This window comes from Temnothorax nylanderi, unplaced genomic scaffold (genome assembly GCF_030848795.1).
Source record: "Temnothorax nylanderi isolate EJ_2023f unplaced genomic scaffold, tnyl_v1.0 TNYL_tig0755_pilon, whole genome shotgun sequence".
In the NCBI taxonomy this organism is placed as follows: Eukaryota; Metazoa; Arthropoda; class Insecta; order Hymenoptera; family Formicidae; genus Temnothorax; species Temnothorax nylanderi.
Genome location: NW_027249817.1, coordinates 24,338 through 42,747, shown reverse-complemented (window position 1 = coordinate 42,747; position 18,410 = coordinate 24,338). Strand labels below are relative to the sequence as shown.

The window sequence follows — 18,410 nt, the reverse complement described above, 5'->3', positions numbered from 1 at the left end:
AGAGAGAGAGAGAGAGAGAGAGAGAGGAGAGAGAGAGAGAGAGAGAGAGAGAGAGAGAGAGAGAGAGAGAGAGAGAGAGAGAGAGAGAGAGAGAGAGAGAGAGGAGAGAGAGAGAGAGAGAGAGAGAGAGAGAGAGAGAGAGAGAGAGAGAGAGAGAGAGAGAGAGAGAATGCGAACCCACCTGACTTTTAGAATCAACATGGATTTTCGGACTGGCTCGGATTCAAACGAGAATCCGGGTTAGGGATCTACACAGACAGTACAACGTGTGTTGAAATATACGTAGCACAACAAATATTGTGATAATTTATGTCAAAATGCGGTGAAAAGAAGAATCATCTACAATTTCTAACAAGAGGCGAGAAAGATTTCGATCACGTACTGAGCATTATTTTGCATTGCTCATCTAACAATGAGGTTATGTTTTATTCATCTTACCATTAGATATTATTCAGCAACTTCCGACACTGGCTACAGTTAAATGCTACAAATGCTTTAAGTCTTTATTTTTTATTGAAAGAGGAGAAAAGGAGTACTTCGAAGTATTTTCAATGTTACTTACTGTTAGGGTTAAGTGGATTGTCACTGGATCGCCGCTCATGCTCAAGTCACATCTATGTACACATATATGCATACGTTCCATACACCAACATACCACCGACACACCGACTATCGTTAACGGCTTAGCGAGACCTCCGGTATCGATCGCAAACGCATCGACACGACTTCGACATTTGTCGGAATATAACGACTTACATTATCGAGAGTTGTCGATAACTGCTAGTTGCAAAATAACCTTCTGCAATAATCATCGATATCGATAGTTAACGATAGCGATTTTCGTCGTTAATGAGTTAGAGAATCCCGCTACTGGGGTGATTGAATCGTCCAGATTCCAAATCCTTAGTTCCGCCATGGTCTTTGGTCTGGTTACGCGTGAATTAGGACCTAGTACTTCCCTAAGCTTCCTGGCCAGAACATCACTTCCTGGTATCTCTATAATGAGACCTTCGCTGATACCTTTGCGAATTCTCGAGTTCTCAGTGCCGAGTTCATCGAGGGCAATTTTATCGCGAGCCTTCTTCAAAATGTTAGCATACGTCATATTTTCATCTAAATTAGTAATAGATACCGCCGCAGTTTTGGGAGGTCTGCGACGGTTGACTCCGCGATATGCTCCTCCAGTCCTATTTGTAGGAGGAGGAAGAGGTTCTCGGACTTGTGGAAGATCATACGAAGGTTCCCGAGATTTTCTGTTCTTAACGGTAGGTCCCCTTCTTTGAGACTCAGCGTCAGTGGAATTATAGGCAGCAGTTACTTTCGAAGAAATCCGTGCTCGATCCGAATTCACAGACTTCAGCTCCCGTCGACAATTTGCCAATTTTGACATCTCCTCATTAATCCAGGCAATCTCCCGGGTGTTAGCTCCATCATCTGAATCGTCAGGGTAATCAGAAGTGGACACCCCAGAACGATGTCTGGTGCTGCGAGCAGTCCTATTAGTGTCTCTGCTTTTTGTAGTAGTAGGGGTATTAAATTTAACCGTGTCACTATCCGGTCTCTTAGTAATGGTCAACTTGCCGGTGAAGGGTCGATCATCAATCTTTCTCGGCAATCTCTGCGGTAACGGTGCACTTTCCTGTTGGGGCATCCGGTCCGTAGTTCGTGATATATTTTTACTAGCGTTTATCTTCTTCTGCGGTGAAGTCCCACCGTAATTCGGGTCATCCGGTTGAGGTCTTCCGAAGACGAAGACCGGTGAACTCGGAACAGTAATCGGAGGTATAGGTTCAGTATTCTGAGACTCGAGTTTAGATACTCTGTCTCGAAGAGCCTTGATTTCCCTCCTAAGATCGTCATTTTCGCTTCTTAGTAAAAGTTGCTCCTTCTTGTTCACTATTTCCTCACGCTTGAGGGCCCTCATTTGTGCGGTGAGTTCCGCATTCTGCGCCTTGAGCGAGGAATCATTACCCGTCGCCTCCAATCTATCAAACAGGATGCAAAAGATCTCAGAGATGTTCAAAAGACCGCGTTTGAGGGAGCCACTGAGAGATCCCTGTATGCTTTTGCTGTCGTTGCGAATCATCTCCATCTTCTCAAGAAGACCCGAAGTAAGATCGGACAGCCCGTCCGAGTCCAGGCTCCTCAACTCATCCACTGGCACAATCTCCATCCGAGTCTTTCCATCCAAAGAAGTCGCCGATGATGGCGGGTCTCTCACTTTAACCCGTGACGGTTTAGGCTTTTTGAGAGGCTAAAGCTTTTATTCAACGGTGATTCAGCCGAATTCTGAGAATGTGGAGAAGACACCACCTTCCTCTTTAATCCTCTTTTAGATGAGGTTTCCTCGTCCGAAGAGAGAACTATAACCATGTCCTCGTTCCGATTGTCGTCGGTAGCAGAGTCCCCATCGTCCACGTTATATCCATGTGGCGGCCTCACATTGAAAGGCATAAATTCCTCATCCGCATCTCGTTCCGTAACCGAAGGGTCGGGAGAAACAGGTCGCTCCAAACGATCGTAGTCGAGAATGTCTCTCATCAAAGTGATGGCGGGATCGATCTCAGTCGAAGTCGAAGTTAACTGAGTCGAAGTTTCTCCGCCAGATTCGTCTTTGTGCATTGCCACATCAGACGTAGTAACCGGGGTAGACGGGTGTTGTGTTCCACCTCCGGTCTTCTCGGTAGTCAATTCTTCACCGGTGCCCGAGGTCAACACCGGCGGTAGCCCTTCGCATACTAACGTCGTGCCGACTCCAGGGACAATAGAGCCGACGCGACGGTCGCTGGTATCCGAATCCAGCGGTGAATTTCCTTTACCTTTGTGCATAGCCATGTGTCATTATAGATTGGTTTTTATCGGGGTGACCTTCCCCTAGGACATAACCCACAAGAGATGCGCCCTGTCCGGAGTGCATTCTTGCAATTATTACAGTTGTTGTTATAAATTGTAATTTTAAAACTGGACCCTCGCAAAACATGGGCAATACGTGGGTGATTTTAATATTGCTCGAGGAACGAGCCCGAATATAATTATGAAAACACGCTGAGATTTCTACACAGCGAGTCGTGGAAAATATTCTTCCCAGCATGTTACATGAAAAAGTTATGAAAGACATTTCTCAAATTCGTGAGGATTATGTCTAAACAAATTCAATTTCACAAAGTATGTTGGTATCGAAGAGGTTAATTTTCAAAGGACAAAGTTGTGAAAAATAGTTCGCAGTTTCGCAAAAGCATAGTTAGACAATGTGGACGCTAGCTAACTAATTTTAAATATATGTAAGTGTGTCCTTGTCAAAATAGTCATTAACAAAAGTGCCAATATATATAAAAAAAATCGATAATTATGTAATCCGTATGTTTAAATCACATCCCAGTCAAGGACGGGTCGTGTACTCAACGCACCTTTCTTGAAATAATGATTACTGAGAAAATCTCTGCGCTAAGAGGCAGTACGCAGGGAAATAGTATAATATCTTCAAATATGAAGATCCCACAATATAATGCAACTACAAAGAGATCGCAATTTACACGCCATAGATTATCAAACTTGTAAAATCAGGATTCTCATAAACTTCTAATAACCAATACAATAATAAACTTAATAAATACTAATAGACTGCCAGGTATGTCTATATTTTGTTTATTTTATTTTATTTTATTTTATTTTGTTTTATTTAATTGTCTTGTTTATTTATATTTTCTTTTCTTTTCTTTTCCGTTATTCCAATACCAGGCAGTTTACAAAAGCGAATCAGATTTCAAATTTCGCATCAACAAAGTTCAGTATTTAACAATAAACAATAAAGGTACAATTTCACGATGACGCTCGACGCTGGATTCGAGCGTCAAATCTGGTCACGTGATAGATTTCTTAATTACGCGTCGAGTGAAAAAAGCTAAACTGTGTTTAGCTTTGACGCTCGACGCTCATTTCAGTCAATCCAGTGGTTAGGTTATATTTCGCGTCCCTCTGAATTTTTAAACAAAGGCCTGTTTGTTACAAAGTCACATTGATTTCGGTATTATTTTAAATATCTATTATAATAAAGAGCAAGATGGATTCCCAAGAGGTAAATATCAAAATTATAATGGTATTAATCTAACCTCCAAATATGCTTTTTTTACAGAAAAAAATAGAATAATTAATGATACATTTTTTTTACATATATTTAGCAAATTCGTGTTGTGTATACTTGTGGTTTGTGCGAAGAAATTTGCGAGGAGATTCCAGGTCATCCCTGTCTAGAGGGTTACACCAGGCTTTACATTGACCAGAATCACTACTTTTACCCCATGTTAGGTATGTGATGTATAATTGTTTTTATTTTAAAGTTAATTAGGCAAATGAACAACAAAAAATAATTTTACAGATGATGGAAAAAGTATTATCAGACGGAGTATGATGCCAGGCAACAAAGAGGCAATCGTTATGGATAATCAGGAGAATTTAAATCCGAATATTCGTAAGTAAACAACACGTCACGAATTTTAGAATATAATTTTGCTAAAACTTTTGGCTGTGTCTGCTTATCTGGCAACGCATGTGAATAAACGTCTGTTTTTCGTTCGACAAAATCCCCTTAAATTTAGTCAATATTTACGTTATATTTGGACATTAATATATAGTTATTCGTGCGGTTGCCGCACAACCAGACACTTTGAAAATTCTTTGAGAATGACAAATCCTTGTAATTCGTCATTTTGCAGCTGAACCGGTCAGACTCTCCAGAAAATCTACTGGAGTACCCATCGCAAAAACTGCCCGAAACAAAAAACTGACCGATGTAGACGTGGAACTTCTCATCCTGGAAGTGCAGAAACGAACTCCTTTATGGGATATCTCATTACCGTTGGAGCAAAGAAATCGAGAGACTGTACGGCGTCTCTGGGATGAAGTCTCCGCAGAACTGAATGGTGAGGAATAATATGTCTCTTCACATAAGTGATTTGAGCCTCGTCTTGATTGTAATTTACCGTTATAGGCAAACTAAATGCAGCAGAAGCTTAAAAAAAATTTAAAAGCTTGCGAGACACATTCCGAAAACTTGTTCAAGCTGAGCAGCATGCCAGCGGTTCCGCAAGAATTGACATCAAGGAGAAGTGGAAATATTACGACACGATGGAATTTCTGCGCGATTCTTGCCTGTTACGACCGTAATACTTCTTTCTTTAAATCTTATTAGTGTTGGCTTTATAATAATAATAATTATTATTACAATTTTTTGGTAGAACCCACACAAATGTGAGTCAGGATTTGCAAGAAGAAGAAGCTGATCATACAACTACACCAAATGATGGCGACAGAGATGACATTAGCACCACAATATCAAGTATGGGAAATTCATAGATATTCCATTATAAAAATCGTGCAAATTAGAAACTTGCACGTTGCATCATTATTTTATTTCGATCATAAAAAGCTTCTCTGAGCAAGAGGATCTTTCAATTTTTGTTTCCCCATAGAGGAAGCTTCGAGAACGAAATTGATTTGAACTGATGAGAAAGCAATGGCAAGTTTCTAATTTGCACGCTTTTTTTATAAAGTTTGCGTGAAAAATAATTTTTTTTCAAATTTCAATTCTCTGAAAATCTAAATTTTCTTAGCAATTTTATATTTTATACATACATATCTTTTATGATGCTGTATTAGCGTATAAAAATGTAGCCAGCTATCACAAATTTTCAGAACTTTCCAGCGTAAAAACACATTTTCTGAAAACTCGAACCTCCTTAAAATGTTTTATCGATTTTCTTAAGGTCAAATACCAATATCCTTCTATTTCTTTCTTTTTCTTAGAGTAAACAGATGAATAATAATAATAATAATAATAATAGCAATAGTGATAATGATAATAATGGCAATGATGATTATGTTACAGCTTCAGCAGACTTACGTAATAGAAGATCTCGTAGAAACACAGTCACAGATGAAGAATCTGTAAGCGTAATGAATAGAATTGCAGATGCCTTGTCTAGCGAGGAGTCAAATATCGTTTTACCAGCACTCCCTCAATCGGATGAAGTTGACGCTATGTTGCATGCAGCAGGACTTCAATTGCGTCGACTACACGGGAAAAAATTTTAAGTTAAAATCACCTGAAACTGCCAGGCCAAAATAGCCTTGGTCTTGTCAAGCTGGTGCGGCCCGACGGTAAAGTAATTTTTACGGCGCTCTTCAGTTGTCGTTGTTTACTATTTCGGTTGTTTTAACCAAACAGCTGTCCTGCCGAAATTACCGTGCGGACCGGCATATGTGACCGTTTTAGTAAGCACATACGTAAGTTCGTCTCTCAATCGTCGCTCATATTGTGATTTGTGATTGTGATTTGTGTTGTTGTGCGTAATATATATAGTTAACAAATACATTGAGACTGTTTGAAGAAACAATGGACAATTTTACAGTGCAAATATTGAAGGAGTGGAAATTTGATAATTTTATACAACGTATTTAGTTTACATAATCTATATATCTTTCTGTCATCTGTCAGTCGTGTGTGTGTGTGTATACACACACAGAAGAAATATACAGTGAGAGTTAGCCTCTATGACTGGTCTCTCAGGCAAGCGCGGCTTGTTCGCTGTACCGTACAAACTGCTTGACACTCCCAGGCTAAAACTGCCTGAGTGCCGAAGCTTCTGTAACTTCACCCGCCGGCTTAACAGAGTCAGGTCATAATAGCCGTGGCCATCGGCTGTAGAGACTTAAAATTTTTTCCCGTGTACCGTACGCGAGACGGATGGAAACACTTTTGGACATCATACAAATGGTTCACACTCGACTGATGAATGAGGAAACGCAATAAAACGAATATCGAGGAAATGCAATAAAAACATTATGTTTTCGTTTAAAATATAGTTTATACATTACATATAAAAATGTAATAGTTTAATACATTAATATGACAGCGTGCGACATTGAAGCGTGCAATACAAGTGCCAAATTCAGTTGTAATTTTTATTTAATCCTTTACCTATAATGAAACTGCAACGGGTGCTTTATTTTTATTTTGCGAATTTTTGCGAAATTTATTTACAGCAGAATATTTACATACCGGACAGAGAGCGTATTAAAAATAAAATTAAAAAAAATTACACGCGCATATGAATTAATCCTACTTAAAATGTACTAAGCTATTTCATCATCGCTCAAATTAAAGGGATTGTTTTAATTACGATTATATTGCCAGGGAACAGCTCCTTCTCCATTGAAAAAATCAGAAAATTCTTCCCTAATAGCTATGGCAGATCGGCTACTGTTATGGTTACCGTAAATACTAACATCTTGGAGTGCCGAATCCCCTACTTCTTGTCTCCAAGATGCAGGAATTAAACCGTTAGAGCCATATTGATCAATCATATTTGGTGAAACATACTCATTTGTATCGTCACGCTTTCGAAGCCAATTATGGAGACATATGATGGCCTTAATCATGTTAATTGTGTTATCAACAGTAGCATCGATGGGTCTTTTCAGAATTCTCCACTGACTGACCAATATTCCGAAGGCATTTTCAATAGTTCTTCGAGCACGGCTGAGACGATAGTTAAAAATACTCCGATCTTGGCTAAGACCTCCTCTGCCAGGATACGGCCGAAGTAGATAATCACTTAGTTGAAATGCTTCGTCGCCGACAAAAACATACGGCAAAGGCATTCCATCAACTGTCAGCCGTTTTGGTTTCGGTACATTCATTTGTCTCTCGTTGAATTTTTGGCCCATTATGGAATCTCTAAAAATTCCGCCATCACTGCGACGGCCATAAGCACCTATTTCGACTAATGTGAATATATATTTGGCATCACAGATTCCCAACAATACAATGCTGTGAGCATTTTTATAGTTGAAATATGCGGAGCCAGCATTGTCAGGACACTACAAAAAAATATTATTCACTGATGTAATTTATCACTCATTAAACTCTTTAATATTTCTACATACCTTAATTAATATATGTTTCCCGTCAATAGCACCTATACAATGATTGAACTGCCATTGGTTTTCAAATTCTTGAGCAATGTTCAACCAGTCTGTTGTTTTCAATGGAAACGGTAGTACTTCCTTGTTGAGACAATTCCAAAGGGCTTCGCATGTTTCCCCAATAATGTTACTTGCTGTAGTAAACCCAACAAGATACTGGTAGGCAGTCGAAGTCATGCAGTCACCTGTTGCCAAGTATCTGCATATAATTCATTAGTTTTAACAATGTAGACAATCGAAAATAATGAATTAAAATTGCTATAAGAAACTAACCTCAATGTCATAGCCAATCGTGCTGCAGCAGGTACAGGATTTCTTATTGTACTCTCTTTAGAAATAAGAGGCCCAACCAAACTAAGCAGTTCCTCGAATTGACTTGTTGTCATACATAAATACTTTTTGAACATGTCTTCGTCCAAAGAAAGTGTAGAAAATATGGCTTCGTAAAAGCCATAAATCTGTCGCAGTTCAAATAATTAATGGACGAACCCAAAAACTTTTCTTTTTATAAGGCCTCTTTTTCTTCTTTCTCATTTCATTAATAATAAGAGCTGCCGCAACTCTTTTTAGCTTCAATTTATTTCTGTTTTCTCTATCAATAATTCTCTGGCACTCAGTAATCCATGCCTGATATTTGTATGCACTAAACATTGCGCGTGTTGTCACTTATACCCATAGACTCCGCAGACGCTCAAACAAGTATGGATGCTGGCTGTTTGACGCTATTGCCCCCTCCACAGATAAAGCGTCAAATGTAGTCACGTGACCAGATTTGACGCTCGAATCCAGCGTCGAGCGTCATCGTGAAATTGTACCTTAAACATCAGAGAGATTCAATAATCAAGACAAAATTAACAAAAGTAACAAAAGTCATTATAATAGGTTGAAGTACCCAAGTAGAACAAATCAGTCACGAAAATATCAAAATGACATCATTTTGTAATCATTTTTTAAGCGTCATCGTGACGTCAAAATGGCCCGTTAGGAGCATATAATCTTGACATCATCTTGACATCAAGATGACGTAAAAATGACCTTTTTTTACAAAGCAGGTATAATTGATGTTATACATTAGAAGTGTGGATTGGAGTAATATTAAATAAGCATAATAGAGGACAACATGTAAGGAATATATAATTACATATGAGACTTCTTTATTATATAAAAATATGTCTTACAGAGACGAAGCTATTCTAAATCTTAAGAAAAATTAAATACTAAGGCATGGTTGCATAACTTTAACCAACGTCGCATAACTTTAACCTTAGCTTAATTCACTCTTCGTCTGTTTCTAAGGAAAACAGTTAGACTAACTGTTCCCCTTAGAAAGAGACGAAGATTGAGTTGAACTGAAGTTATGCGACATTGGTGCATTTCGGCTTAATACAATTTGATAAAAAAACATAAAACAAAACAAAATAATCTTTGGTAATTATTGAAGATTTTAAGAACAATTAAATGTACTAAATACGTGTACTAAAATGTACAGACGGCGTCATTAATGCCTTCCACCTGAAGTCACAGTACATGTAACGTGCACTATAGAAATCTCCAGAACACAGCTAGGAAAGCATTAATGACGCCGTCTGTACTATACATATAACACAAAATAACTTTTAGAACTTATCTAATACCTGAACAAAAATAAATGTATTTATACATTCTATTATTGCACGGTATTATTGCATGGTATTATTTCACAGTCAAAATAAAAGTTTTTTGTCATGGTTTCATAACATCAAAAATAAAAAAAAATAAAATTCTCGTTGATTGGCTTCTGGTCTTTTTCCGTCATCATTGAGATCGTGACGTCAGAGACGAGAAATCTGCACACGCTAAGAATTCTTGAGTGCATTTCCAAATAAAAAGATATTTGCATAAAATAACACTTCAGATCACTTCAGCATACTTCAATAATACTTCGAAAATATTTCTTTTCTTTGACAATTAATAAATAGGAGTAAAAAGAATGTAATATGAATGTAGGCTTATAATATAGACGCAGTCGCATAACTAGGCTTTGTATTATATTTATTTTACGGCTGTTTATTAACTGTCAAGGGAATGGAATAGTTTTCAGGGTATTTTTGAAATGTGCTAAAATGATCTAAAATGTTATTTTACGCAAATATCTTTTTATTTGGAAATGGCACTCAAGATCGAATTCTCAGCGTGTCATTTCTAGCCTCTGACGTCACGATCTCACATAATGACGGGAGAAACCCAGGAGCCTTAACATTAAATATCACAAAGGCAAGTAATTCTCCCATGACTAGAAAAATTTGAAAAAATAATTAAATTTTTCTTTGGTTTCCCGTATAAAGCCATCTTTGTATTTTTAACTTCACTAGTTTTAAATCACTTTTGGGATGGTTTTTCAGAACAGCGCCTACAATTTTAACTTATTATTTATTTCTTATCTACTATATTTTAGTAAAAGACGGTAATTTATATAGAATTGTACTCACAGGAAACAGCGTCCATAATTTTACTGTTTGCTAGTGCGATCTTGGTGTCTTTGGTACCTCCCCAACTTATTGCTCTTGCTAATTTGTTACTTATTAGCAGTTTCGATACTAAGTATACAGCACTTTGCCAGTCACTACCTTGACTAACCATACGGCCCGCAAAATATTGTACCTAAATATCACATATTTTAGTACAAAGAACAAAATCATAAATGTAACAAATAATTCTATTTAGTTCAAACGTACCACTGTTGAGAAATTCGTGCCATCATTTAAAAACTCTTCAAACTTATCATATTCATCAACTGACTTCAGAGGAAGCGCTGGAAGGTTATCTGGTCTTAAAAGAAGACTTTCCTCTGGTGCTAAGTAGGTAAGTATTTTTGTTGTGTTCATCATTACAAAATCAAGTTTACTACTTATTTCTTGAAGTAACTCTGTCTTAATTATTTTTATGGCAGCATCAGTGTTATCACCTAATTAATGCAAACAAATTATTAATGTAATGTAAAAAATATTCTCAATCTCCAACGAAAGATCGATCACGTTTTGAATATAGGCAAAGTAAAGTAGGGAGAGCGTGTCGCGCTACTAAATACCATATACGTAAATATGGCACGTTCGCTGTGGAGGAGGGCTTTCTAGACGTTCTATAGACAGACACCTGCGCAAAACATACGAGTTTTCGTCCAATCTCTGTGATCGATTTTTTGTTGGACGGAATATACATATATAAATGCTTACTTGATGATTGGTGCTTACTGGAAGAAGGAGAAACCGATTTTGTAAGTAAATTTTTACAGTTTGCATCATAAGATCTATTTTCTTTGGAATGCTTTCCACTGGATACAGCTTTAACACCTGAGTGTAAATACATAAAATATCAAAAATATGATTACTTGTACAGAAATAATAAATATACAATTACTGATTGAATTATAGAAAATGTGTTTAATTTGTAAAGAGTAATAACTCCTTTTGTAAGTAAGATTTTTTGTTCATGTCTAACTTATATTTTTTATCTCAAGTTATAGACAGCAAATTTCTATATAAATAAAATTATACTATTGATGAAATAAATAAATAGCTGTAGTATAAATGTATGTGCATAGCATTGCCAGATGTGTTATAAAGCTTTGTTTCAACCACTTATTTTTCAAAGGACTGAATAATATAAAAGATGTTTGTTATCTCAAGAATAATCTCATGAAAAAAATACATAAAATTTTTAGAAATCTGTTATAACTTAAGACTACTTATCAAAAAACTGCTGCTAATATAACTTTTTGCTTTTCAGTAGTGAAACACGAGAGTTTCGGAGAGTAAGTATTTGAGAAACTTGCTTAGTTATCTTCTAACAATCTGTAAATGTTATTGTTTAGAAACATCCTGTACAATTATATTTACCTGTAGGTTGATCTGTGACAGAAGTAATTATTTTTCTCTGTTCATCACTTAAGTCAGAAGACTGACTTAATTTCTGCGAGATATTTATGCTCCCATATTTATTATCTGTTGCAGCATTAATTTTTTCTCTACTTTCTTCTTGTATAATTTCTGGACTGGATGGTAAAACAGATTCTGACTGTTGAAGATCATTTCCTACAGACGTATACAAAAAATAAATTAATGTAGCAGTCAATACTTTCTTGTACTGACTAATTTAAAGCCTAGAAAATTATTTACCTAACAAAAGTTGTTCTTTCATTCTATCTATATTCATTCTATCATCATATTGTCGGTGAAATTGCAGAGGAGACGAAGCAGGGGTACTAGGAAACGACATAGGGGTTATTGCTTCTGTTGTTGCATGCGAAACATCTGTCAGATTATATGTTTTTTTAGAACGTGGGTCACTTCCTATAGTATCATTTAAACCAACAGAACGGTTCTGTTCTAAATCGAGTGTTTTAATTAAATTTTTGGATTTGGTAACCATGGAAACCTCCTTGTTTTGAGAAACTTGCGGTTTTCTATTATTTCTCTTGGCTAGTAATGCTGCAACTTTTGCCCGAACAGCTTTTTCTTCCATTTCTTCATTTTCACTATCGCTAGACTGATCTCTCAATTTATTTTTTCTGCTCTTCTTAACAGTGTGAGTATTACATTTATATTCGGATTCGGATGACTCTGTGACATTATATTTCGGATTTTTCTTTCTTTTTCTGGGCTGGTCTATATCACTAACTTCTGTCCCTACTGTTCGATCTTCATCATTTTGAAGATTAGCTGCCTTTCGTGCCTTATTGTACGTGTCTAAAAAATTTTGCATTAAAAATGATAATTACAAATCTTAAAAAATGTATATAAATGAATGTAATATAAACATTTACCATAGCCGTGACAAAATTTAACATCGTATGTAGGCCAGCTTTTATCCGGTTCAGCTAAACTTAATATTAATTTTGATCGTTTATCTGTATTCCCACGTTTAGGAAAATTAGGCCAGTAAGCCTTTGTATTCTTAGCAAGTAGCCAACAAGTGGGTACAACGTCACTTGTTGGTTCAGTATCCTTATCATTTGGAAGAAAAGTAACAACTGCATACTGAAACAGATACAAATTTTCAATAGGCACAAAATAAAATGGTGGATTGTTAAATAATACAAAACTCGCACTAACCATATTTAAACAATATTAATAATAAAATAGATATGTGAATATTCTATATATGTATGTAAATTTATTGCCTTCCCCGCAGGGTTTACAAGGCGTTTTTGAGAGGAACGTTCCCAAACCTCGTACAACACACAGTACCCTTACCCTGGTCTCTTACGACCTCACAATTATTAATTTCCCCTCCCCCCCTTGCATCCTGCCCTCTCCTCTTCCTCTTCCTCAGCATCCTCCGCGACTTCTTCTGCTACCTCCCTCCTTCCTTTGCGTCTCCCTTCCGCTCTCTATTTTGCCCATTCCCTCTTCCTCTTGCCTTTTTCCTCCTCATCCGAATCCATGAGGAGCTTCTCTTCCATTCCTCTAGAAATCTCCTCCTCCTCGGATCTCGTTTCGCTCCTGGCATCCTCCCTACTCCTTTCTAACCTCTTCCCTTTCTCTTCTCTCTCTCTATCCCTCCTCTCCACCGATTTATCTTCATCTAACTTCACCCCCATACTGCTCCCTGCTCTCCTCCTTGCTTCCAGGACTCGCCGCTTCTCCTCCTCGCCCCCCAGTCTCACTAAGAACGTCAGCCACGCACCTCTCTGTCCGATCAGCCTTACTTCCCTTACCTCCACTCTCACCTTTAGTCCTTCTGTGAACAATTCCTTAACCTTCTCCCAATTCGATTCTTTTCCTTCCCATTTCTCTTTCTCTATCCTTAGAATCACATTTCTCTTCCTCAGCTCTTCCTCGTTTTCACCCCCCACCCCCCACCATTTCTTCTTCTCAGGTCTCCTTTCCTCGTACTCTTCCCTCTTCCTTTTACCTCCATTCTGCTCCATTCTTTCCACCTTCCTTTTCAATCTCCTTACTTCCTCCTCCAGCTCCTCCATCCTCTCCTCCTTCCTTTTATTGTCCTCCTTCCCCTCCTTCAGCATCCTCCTCACTTTCTCCTCCATCATCCTCTCTACCGCGTCCACTAAAGCTCCTCCTTTTTCTTCCATCCTGAGACAACTGAAAATGCACTTATATTAACCACCTCTCTTTTGCTCCGCTCTCTCTCTCTCCTTCCTCTCCTCCTCTGACCTATCGCCCTTCTCTCTTTCACCTCCACCTTACCTTCGCTCCTTCCGCCTCCAATTCTTTCTCTGGCAACCGCTTACTCTTTTCCACCACTCGCACTCGTCTCCTCGGTCCGCCTTCTCTACTGCCGCCACGTGTTTACCTTACCTGTTCACCTCGCTCCGTTGTCCCCTCCCTTCGCTCTCTCGATCTCGCCGCTTGTCCCTGCCACCCGTTGCAGTGCTGCGTGTTGCGAATCCGCCTTAACTGTCGTGCCGCTCTCGCCTCTCGTGCCATCTGCTTCCTCTCCCGTGTTCCCGTCGACCTAACCTCATTCTCCGGCCTCCTCATCTCTGACCAATTTCTGCCGTCTCCTCTTCCTATTCACCTCACCTCCATTTGCTCCACCTCCTCTCTGCTTCCTTCACCCCTATCGCTCTTCCTCCGCCTTCCCTCCTCTCCGTGTCACCCTTTTCCGTAACTCTTCTTCGCTCTCTCTCTGTACTGCCTGTTCCCCCGCCGAGGGCTACGGGGGACCTCTCTCATGAATATTCTATATATTACACTATATTATTTACTTATAAAGTCAGTTATGACTATGTATAAGAGGAATTGTAAGAAATTCTTCATTTTCCAAAAGTAATAAAACACATTTTGCAGCAAATTGTGAAATATTCCAAGCATAAACTTGAAGATTTAATGAGCTCACTTTCCAGATACCCAATTGTGAAGAATTACATGGATAAGTGTAATAGTCAGTCATAGTGCAAAATTTCTGACCGTTTAATTTTATCCTGCCTTCAAATGTATGAATGATATTTCTTAGCAGTACTACTGTATTGCATTTGGTAAGAAAACATCGATTAGCTAGATTAGTATTTAAACAAATTCCATCAATCTCAATGGAAGAGTACATGTCACCTTCTATATTATCTACTATATTTTCGCATAAGCCATTTAACTTTACTGTTCGATCATCTGGCTGGAATATTTTCGATGTTAGACGACCTTTGGTCTCAAAATCCCTGTTAACCAGTTGCTCAAGAGGTTTATAAGTTGAACGCAAACAATTCTTTATTGTCATAAAAAAATTCTCATACTTAAATGCGCTAAAAGAATCAATAGCACCGTGCAAACGACATTCCTCTGACAAATGGCATAAGCTGTGCACATTATATACCACAAACTGTTTTCCAAATACTTTAATGGCATGTTTTATAAATTGGCGGATTATTACATCAGCTGCAGGTGTCATATGTTGTACTAAATCAGGTCTTGCCAACATATAAATTGATGATTGCAAGAGAATATAGCTTTTCCACAATTTCTTGTCTAAGTGTTTAAACACAATTAATCCATCATAAAGCAGCATACGTCTGAACTCTGTACCTTTAAATTTTGCAAAATATTTAACTGTTCGTGGTCTTCGATTAAAGATCTTAGGAATGTACGGTGTCAACTGTAATATTTTATTGTTTATTTCTTGTACGTCAGCATCTGATGCAATACCACGTCTGTTCTTTAAACCCAAGACAAAAGTAAGCCACCTTTTCCAAACACCTGCCCAAACTAAATGTAAAGCATCCAACCTAAATTGTGAAACCATTCCAGTAGGAATTCTTTCCAAAGGTGAATTACCAGTATGATGAAAAATATTTGATCGAGTACGAAATGACTCATCCGTTCTTAACTCAGCATCCAAATTTAAAAAGATTTGTCTTGACAGATAGTATTCTCCTTTAACTTCACATTTCTCACATGCAAAGCGACCATTATGACCAATTATACATTTAATTAATGATCTTGCCGGGGCATCAAGCACATAATTGCGGACTCGAAAAGGATAAATATGTTTGAATATTTCAACACCTTGCTCCTGTAATTCTTTTACTTCTTCCACATATTGTCCTAAAAATGTTTCCATATCGGAAGGCTTTCCTTTTCCAAAATAGACAGCAATTATAAATGGCTGAGGATCATCTTCAAAGCAGCCAATTATTGGCCAAAAACAATCATTTGTACTTTCAAATGGATCCAAACCATCTATGTTTACATCAATTATTATCTCTTGATGATCCACGAAATACTGTTCTAAAAGTCTTTCATCAATATTTTTTCTGATACCTTTGTAAAAAAATTGTCCATTTCCAAGAGCAACAGTAACTGTTTTACGAGGTGTATGCAAAAGACTTTTACAGCTCTTAGGCAGATTGGGAAATAAGGTTCTAAGTATTTTCAAAAGATTATCTACTTTGACAAAGCTTACACCTTTCATTGCCCATTCTCTTAAATTTGTTAACAAATACATTTCCTTTTCAATATCATTCTGTAGAAAGTGATCTATATTATTAGTATTTATTTCAAAAATTTCACTCAAAGTACTTAAGACTTCATTGCTATCATCGGTACTGTGAGTGTTATCAATATTAGGATCGAGCTCATCATTGTTCATATTATTATCAACTGTATTACAGTTATCTGTGTTAACACTGTAAAAATTATTGCCATTTGTGTTGTCATATCGAATATTACCACTGGCTGTATTTATACTACTGTCACTATTATTTCTGCTCAAATTTGAAAAGTCGTCAAGCAACTGCAAATCATCATCCATAGGAATTCCTGCATTAACTTGAAATCCTAATTTAACCACTTTCATCCTTTGCGTTACTTCTCGTTTAGCATGCCTTGCTCTACGCCGTTTACTCTGTGACAATATTTATATGCAATTATAAATACACTAACGTTCAACATAGCTTTAATAAAGGATTGCACTAATATAACGAGTTGTATTAATATAAAATTTGAATGCTTGAGTAAGGCGTAAAAAATCAAAAGTAAAAGCACTATTTTTTTTAAGTATCTATATTACATGCAATTATTGTCAGTATTCGTAAAAAAATACTACATGCAACCTATCATATATATATATTTGCAAGAATTAACTACTTACCGGTCTATCAGTCATATTGAATCACCCAATGTCCACATGTATCAATGTTGTTATAGGTTAGGGATATAAAACTTACAGTTTTCTCAAAGAAAAGAAGAAAATTTCAAGCACATATATATGTACACACTGAATAAAATGTTAAGATTACACGATAGGAATGACGCCGAGACATATATGTACGGATCGATATAATTATAAGGACTATAAAATTCTCGCGACGAGACACGACGGATGATGCAAGATGGAGGGAAAAAATCGCACAAGCGCACGAGTACGTTCCCGCGCGCGGTGCTCGCGATCGCGCGATGTCTGCGCTCCGTGATCTGTTCTTTTTCGCTGCACTTTCTGCACTAACTTACACTACAATACTTCTCTTTGACTTTTATTTGATCTTTTCGTTGACTTTTATTTGATCTTTTCTATTTAAGGGTATACTCGAAATATGTTATGAGAACTGAAGAAAATTATGACTGATCATGCAATTTGTAACAATATATACTGTTACATATATCGCGAGTCTCATAAAACAGCATATCACAAGCCAGTCATTTCAAACTGATTCTTGACATTGACCATATGATGACAAAAAATTCATCATTTTAATGTCATCTTGACGGTTTTGTGATTAACTTGTTCTACTTGGGTACCGGTATATATGCCCAGAAGTGCAATAAAATATTAACCAGCATTTCAAAGAGTGACTAGAATAACTAAATATTTATAAATTTCATGTAAAAATAAATTAAACTCAGAAAACCAAGCGCATATATACAGGATTATCCATAGCTGAGTCGTCAAGACTATCATAATAAGAAATATCGCTAATGTTTGGACAAGTCTGAATATTTATGTAAATATTTAATTTATGCTTAAAGATCTAACGTAAAGTCAAGTAAAACTTACAATTAATAACATTCATAGAGATTGTCCAAACTTATTTGAAAACTCTAGAATAATATGTACACATGTGGATCAACCCTAGTGAAAAATCCCTAGATCATAGAGGGTTTCCCTTCTATGTACAAAATATGTGCATAGACAGAAGAACTCACGCGCGCAATCGATCTTTATAACCTGTACGCGTATGTTTAATAATAAAAATGTAAACAATTACCTACCGTAGTGACAAAATAATTATCAAAGTGATATTCGTATTAAAGGCATGAGTGCATATATATATGTGTGTATCTAAAGGTAGCAAGTGAACAGTAAAGACATATAACCAGTGATGGGAGTAACGCGTTACAAAAGTAACGCGTTACTGTAATATATTACTTTTGCTAGTAACTAGTAATATAACGCGCTACTTTTCAATATAGTAACGTAGTAATAGTAATATATTACTT

At 37.1% G+C, this 18,410-nt stretch overlaps 4 protein-coding genes across 8 annotated transcripts; 1 reads left to right on the top strand and 3 right to left on the bottom strand.

Annotated features, from left to right (window-relative positions):
- Positions 1 to 3,606: 3,606 nt before the first annotated feature.
- Positions 3,607 to 6,251, top strand: LOC139785208 (uncharacterized). The gene is made up of 6 exons (XM_071724371.1): positions 3,607 to 4,305; positions 4,376 to 4,468; positions 4,713 to 4,919; positions 4,988 to 5,159; positions 5,235 to 5,335; positions 5,885 to 6,251. The coding sequence occupies exons 1-4, from the start codon at positions 4,299 to 4,301 to the stop codon at positions 5,011 to 5,013; spliced, it is 333 nt and encodes a 110-aa protein (XP_071580472.1). The 5' UTR covers positions 3,607 to 4,298; the 3' UTR covers positions 5,014 to 5,159; positions 5,235 to 5,335; positions 5,885 to 6,251.
- A 573-nt stretch (positions 6,252 to 6,824) lies between these two features.
- LOC139785206 (putative nuclease HARBI1) lies at positions 6,825 to 8,390 on the bottom strand. Its single transcript, XM_071724366.1, has 3 exons — positions 8,257 to 8,390; positions 7,945 to 8,182; positions 6,825 to 7,878 (listed from the first exon to the last, which is right to left on the bottom strand). The coding sequence occupies exons 1-3, from the start codon at positions 8,388 to 8,390 to the stop codon at positions 7,171 to 7,173; spliced, it is 1,080 nt and encodes a 359-aa protein (XP_071580467.1). The 3' UTR covers positions 6,825 to 7,170.
- Positions 8,391 to 8,659: 269 nt separating this feature from the next.
- Positions 8,660 to 17,324, bottom strand: LOC139785205 (uncharacterized). 3 transcript variants are annotated; one of them, XM_071724364.1, is made up of 8 exons: positions 17,065 to 17,324; positions 12,785 to 12,998; positions 12,138 to 12,707; positions 11,859 to 12,053; positions 11,196 to 11,312; positions 10,698 to 10,927; positions 10,452 to 10,623; positions 9,107 to 10,372 (listed from the first exon to the last, which is right to left on the bottom strand). In XM_071724364.1, the coding sequence occupies exons 1-8, from the start codon at positions 17,077 to 17,079 to the stop codon at positions 10,278 to 10,280; spliced, it is 1,608 nt and encodes a 535-aa protein (XP_071580465.1). In that variant the 5' UTR covers positions 17,080 to 17,324; the 3' UTR covers positions 9,107 to 10,277. The 3 variants fall into 3 exon arrangements, with proteins under 3 accessions (XP_071580466.1, XP_071580465.1, XP_071580464.1); XM_071724365.1 differs by lacking the exons at positions 9,107 to 10,372; positions 17,065 to 17,324 and adding an exon at positions 8,660 to 8,798 and having other exon boundaries at positions 12,785 to 13,252; XM_071724363.1 differs by lacking the exon at positions 17,065 to 17,324 and having other exon boundaries at positions 12,785 to 13,252.
- On the bottom strand, positions 13,268 to 14,640 carry LOC139785207 (uncharacterized). Of its 3 annotated transcripts, none has more exons than XM_071724368.1 (2): positions 14,169 to 14,640; positions 13,268 to 14,063 (listed from the first exon to the last, which is right to left on the bottom strand). In XM_071724368.1, the coding sequence occupies exon 2, from the start codon at positions 14,051 to 14,053 to the stop codon at positions 13,352 to 13,354; it is 702 nt and encodes a 233-aa protein (XP_071580469.1). In that variant the 5' UTR covers positions 14,054 to 14,063; positions 14,169 to 14,640; the 3' UTR covers positions 13,268 to 13,351. The 3 variants fall into 3 exon arrangements, with proteins under 3 accessions (XP_071580469.1, XP_071580470.1, XP_071580468.1); XM_071724369.1 differs by having other exon boundaries at positions 14,280 to 14,640; XM_071724367.1 differs by having other exon boundaries at positions 14,500 to 14,640.
- Positions 17,325 to 18,410: the final 1,086 nt, after the last annotated feature.

Coding starts and splice junctions, on each gene's coding strand:
- LOC139785205 (XM_071724363.1), bottom strand. CDS start 13,076: ATGGTTAGTGCGAGTTTTGTATTATTTAACAATCCACCATTTTATTTT. Junction 12,054..12,137: donor GAAAGAACAACTTTTGTTAG/GTAAATAATTTT, acceptor ATACGTCTGTAG/GAAATGATCTTCAACAGTCA. Junction 10,373..10,451: donor AATTATGGACGCTGTTTCCT/GTGAGTACAATT, acceptor TTAAAATTGTAG/GCGCTGTTCTGAAAAACCAT.
- LOC139785206 (XM_071724366.1), bottom strand. CDS start 8,390: ATGTTCAAAAAGTATTTATGTATGACAACAAGTCAATTCGAGGAACTG. Junction 8,183..8,256: donor CGATTGGCTATGACATTGAG/GTTAGTTTCTTA, acceptor AATTATATGCAG/ATACTTGGCAACAGGTGACT. Junction 7,879..7,944: donor GGAAACATATATTAATTAAG/GTATGTAGAAAT, acceptor ATTTTTTTGTAG/TGTCCTGACAATGCTGGCTC.
- LOC139785208 (XM_071724371.1), top strand. Junction 4,469..4,712: donor GAATTTAAATCCGAATATTC/GTAAGTAAACAA, acceptor GTCATTTTGCAG/CTGAACCGGTCAGACTCTCC. Junction 4,920..4,987: donor AGTCTCCGCAGAACTGAATG/GTGAGGAATAAT, acceptor TTACCGTTATAG/GCAAACTAAATGCAGCAGAA.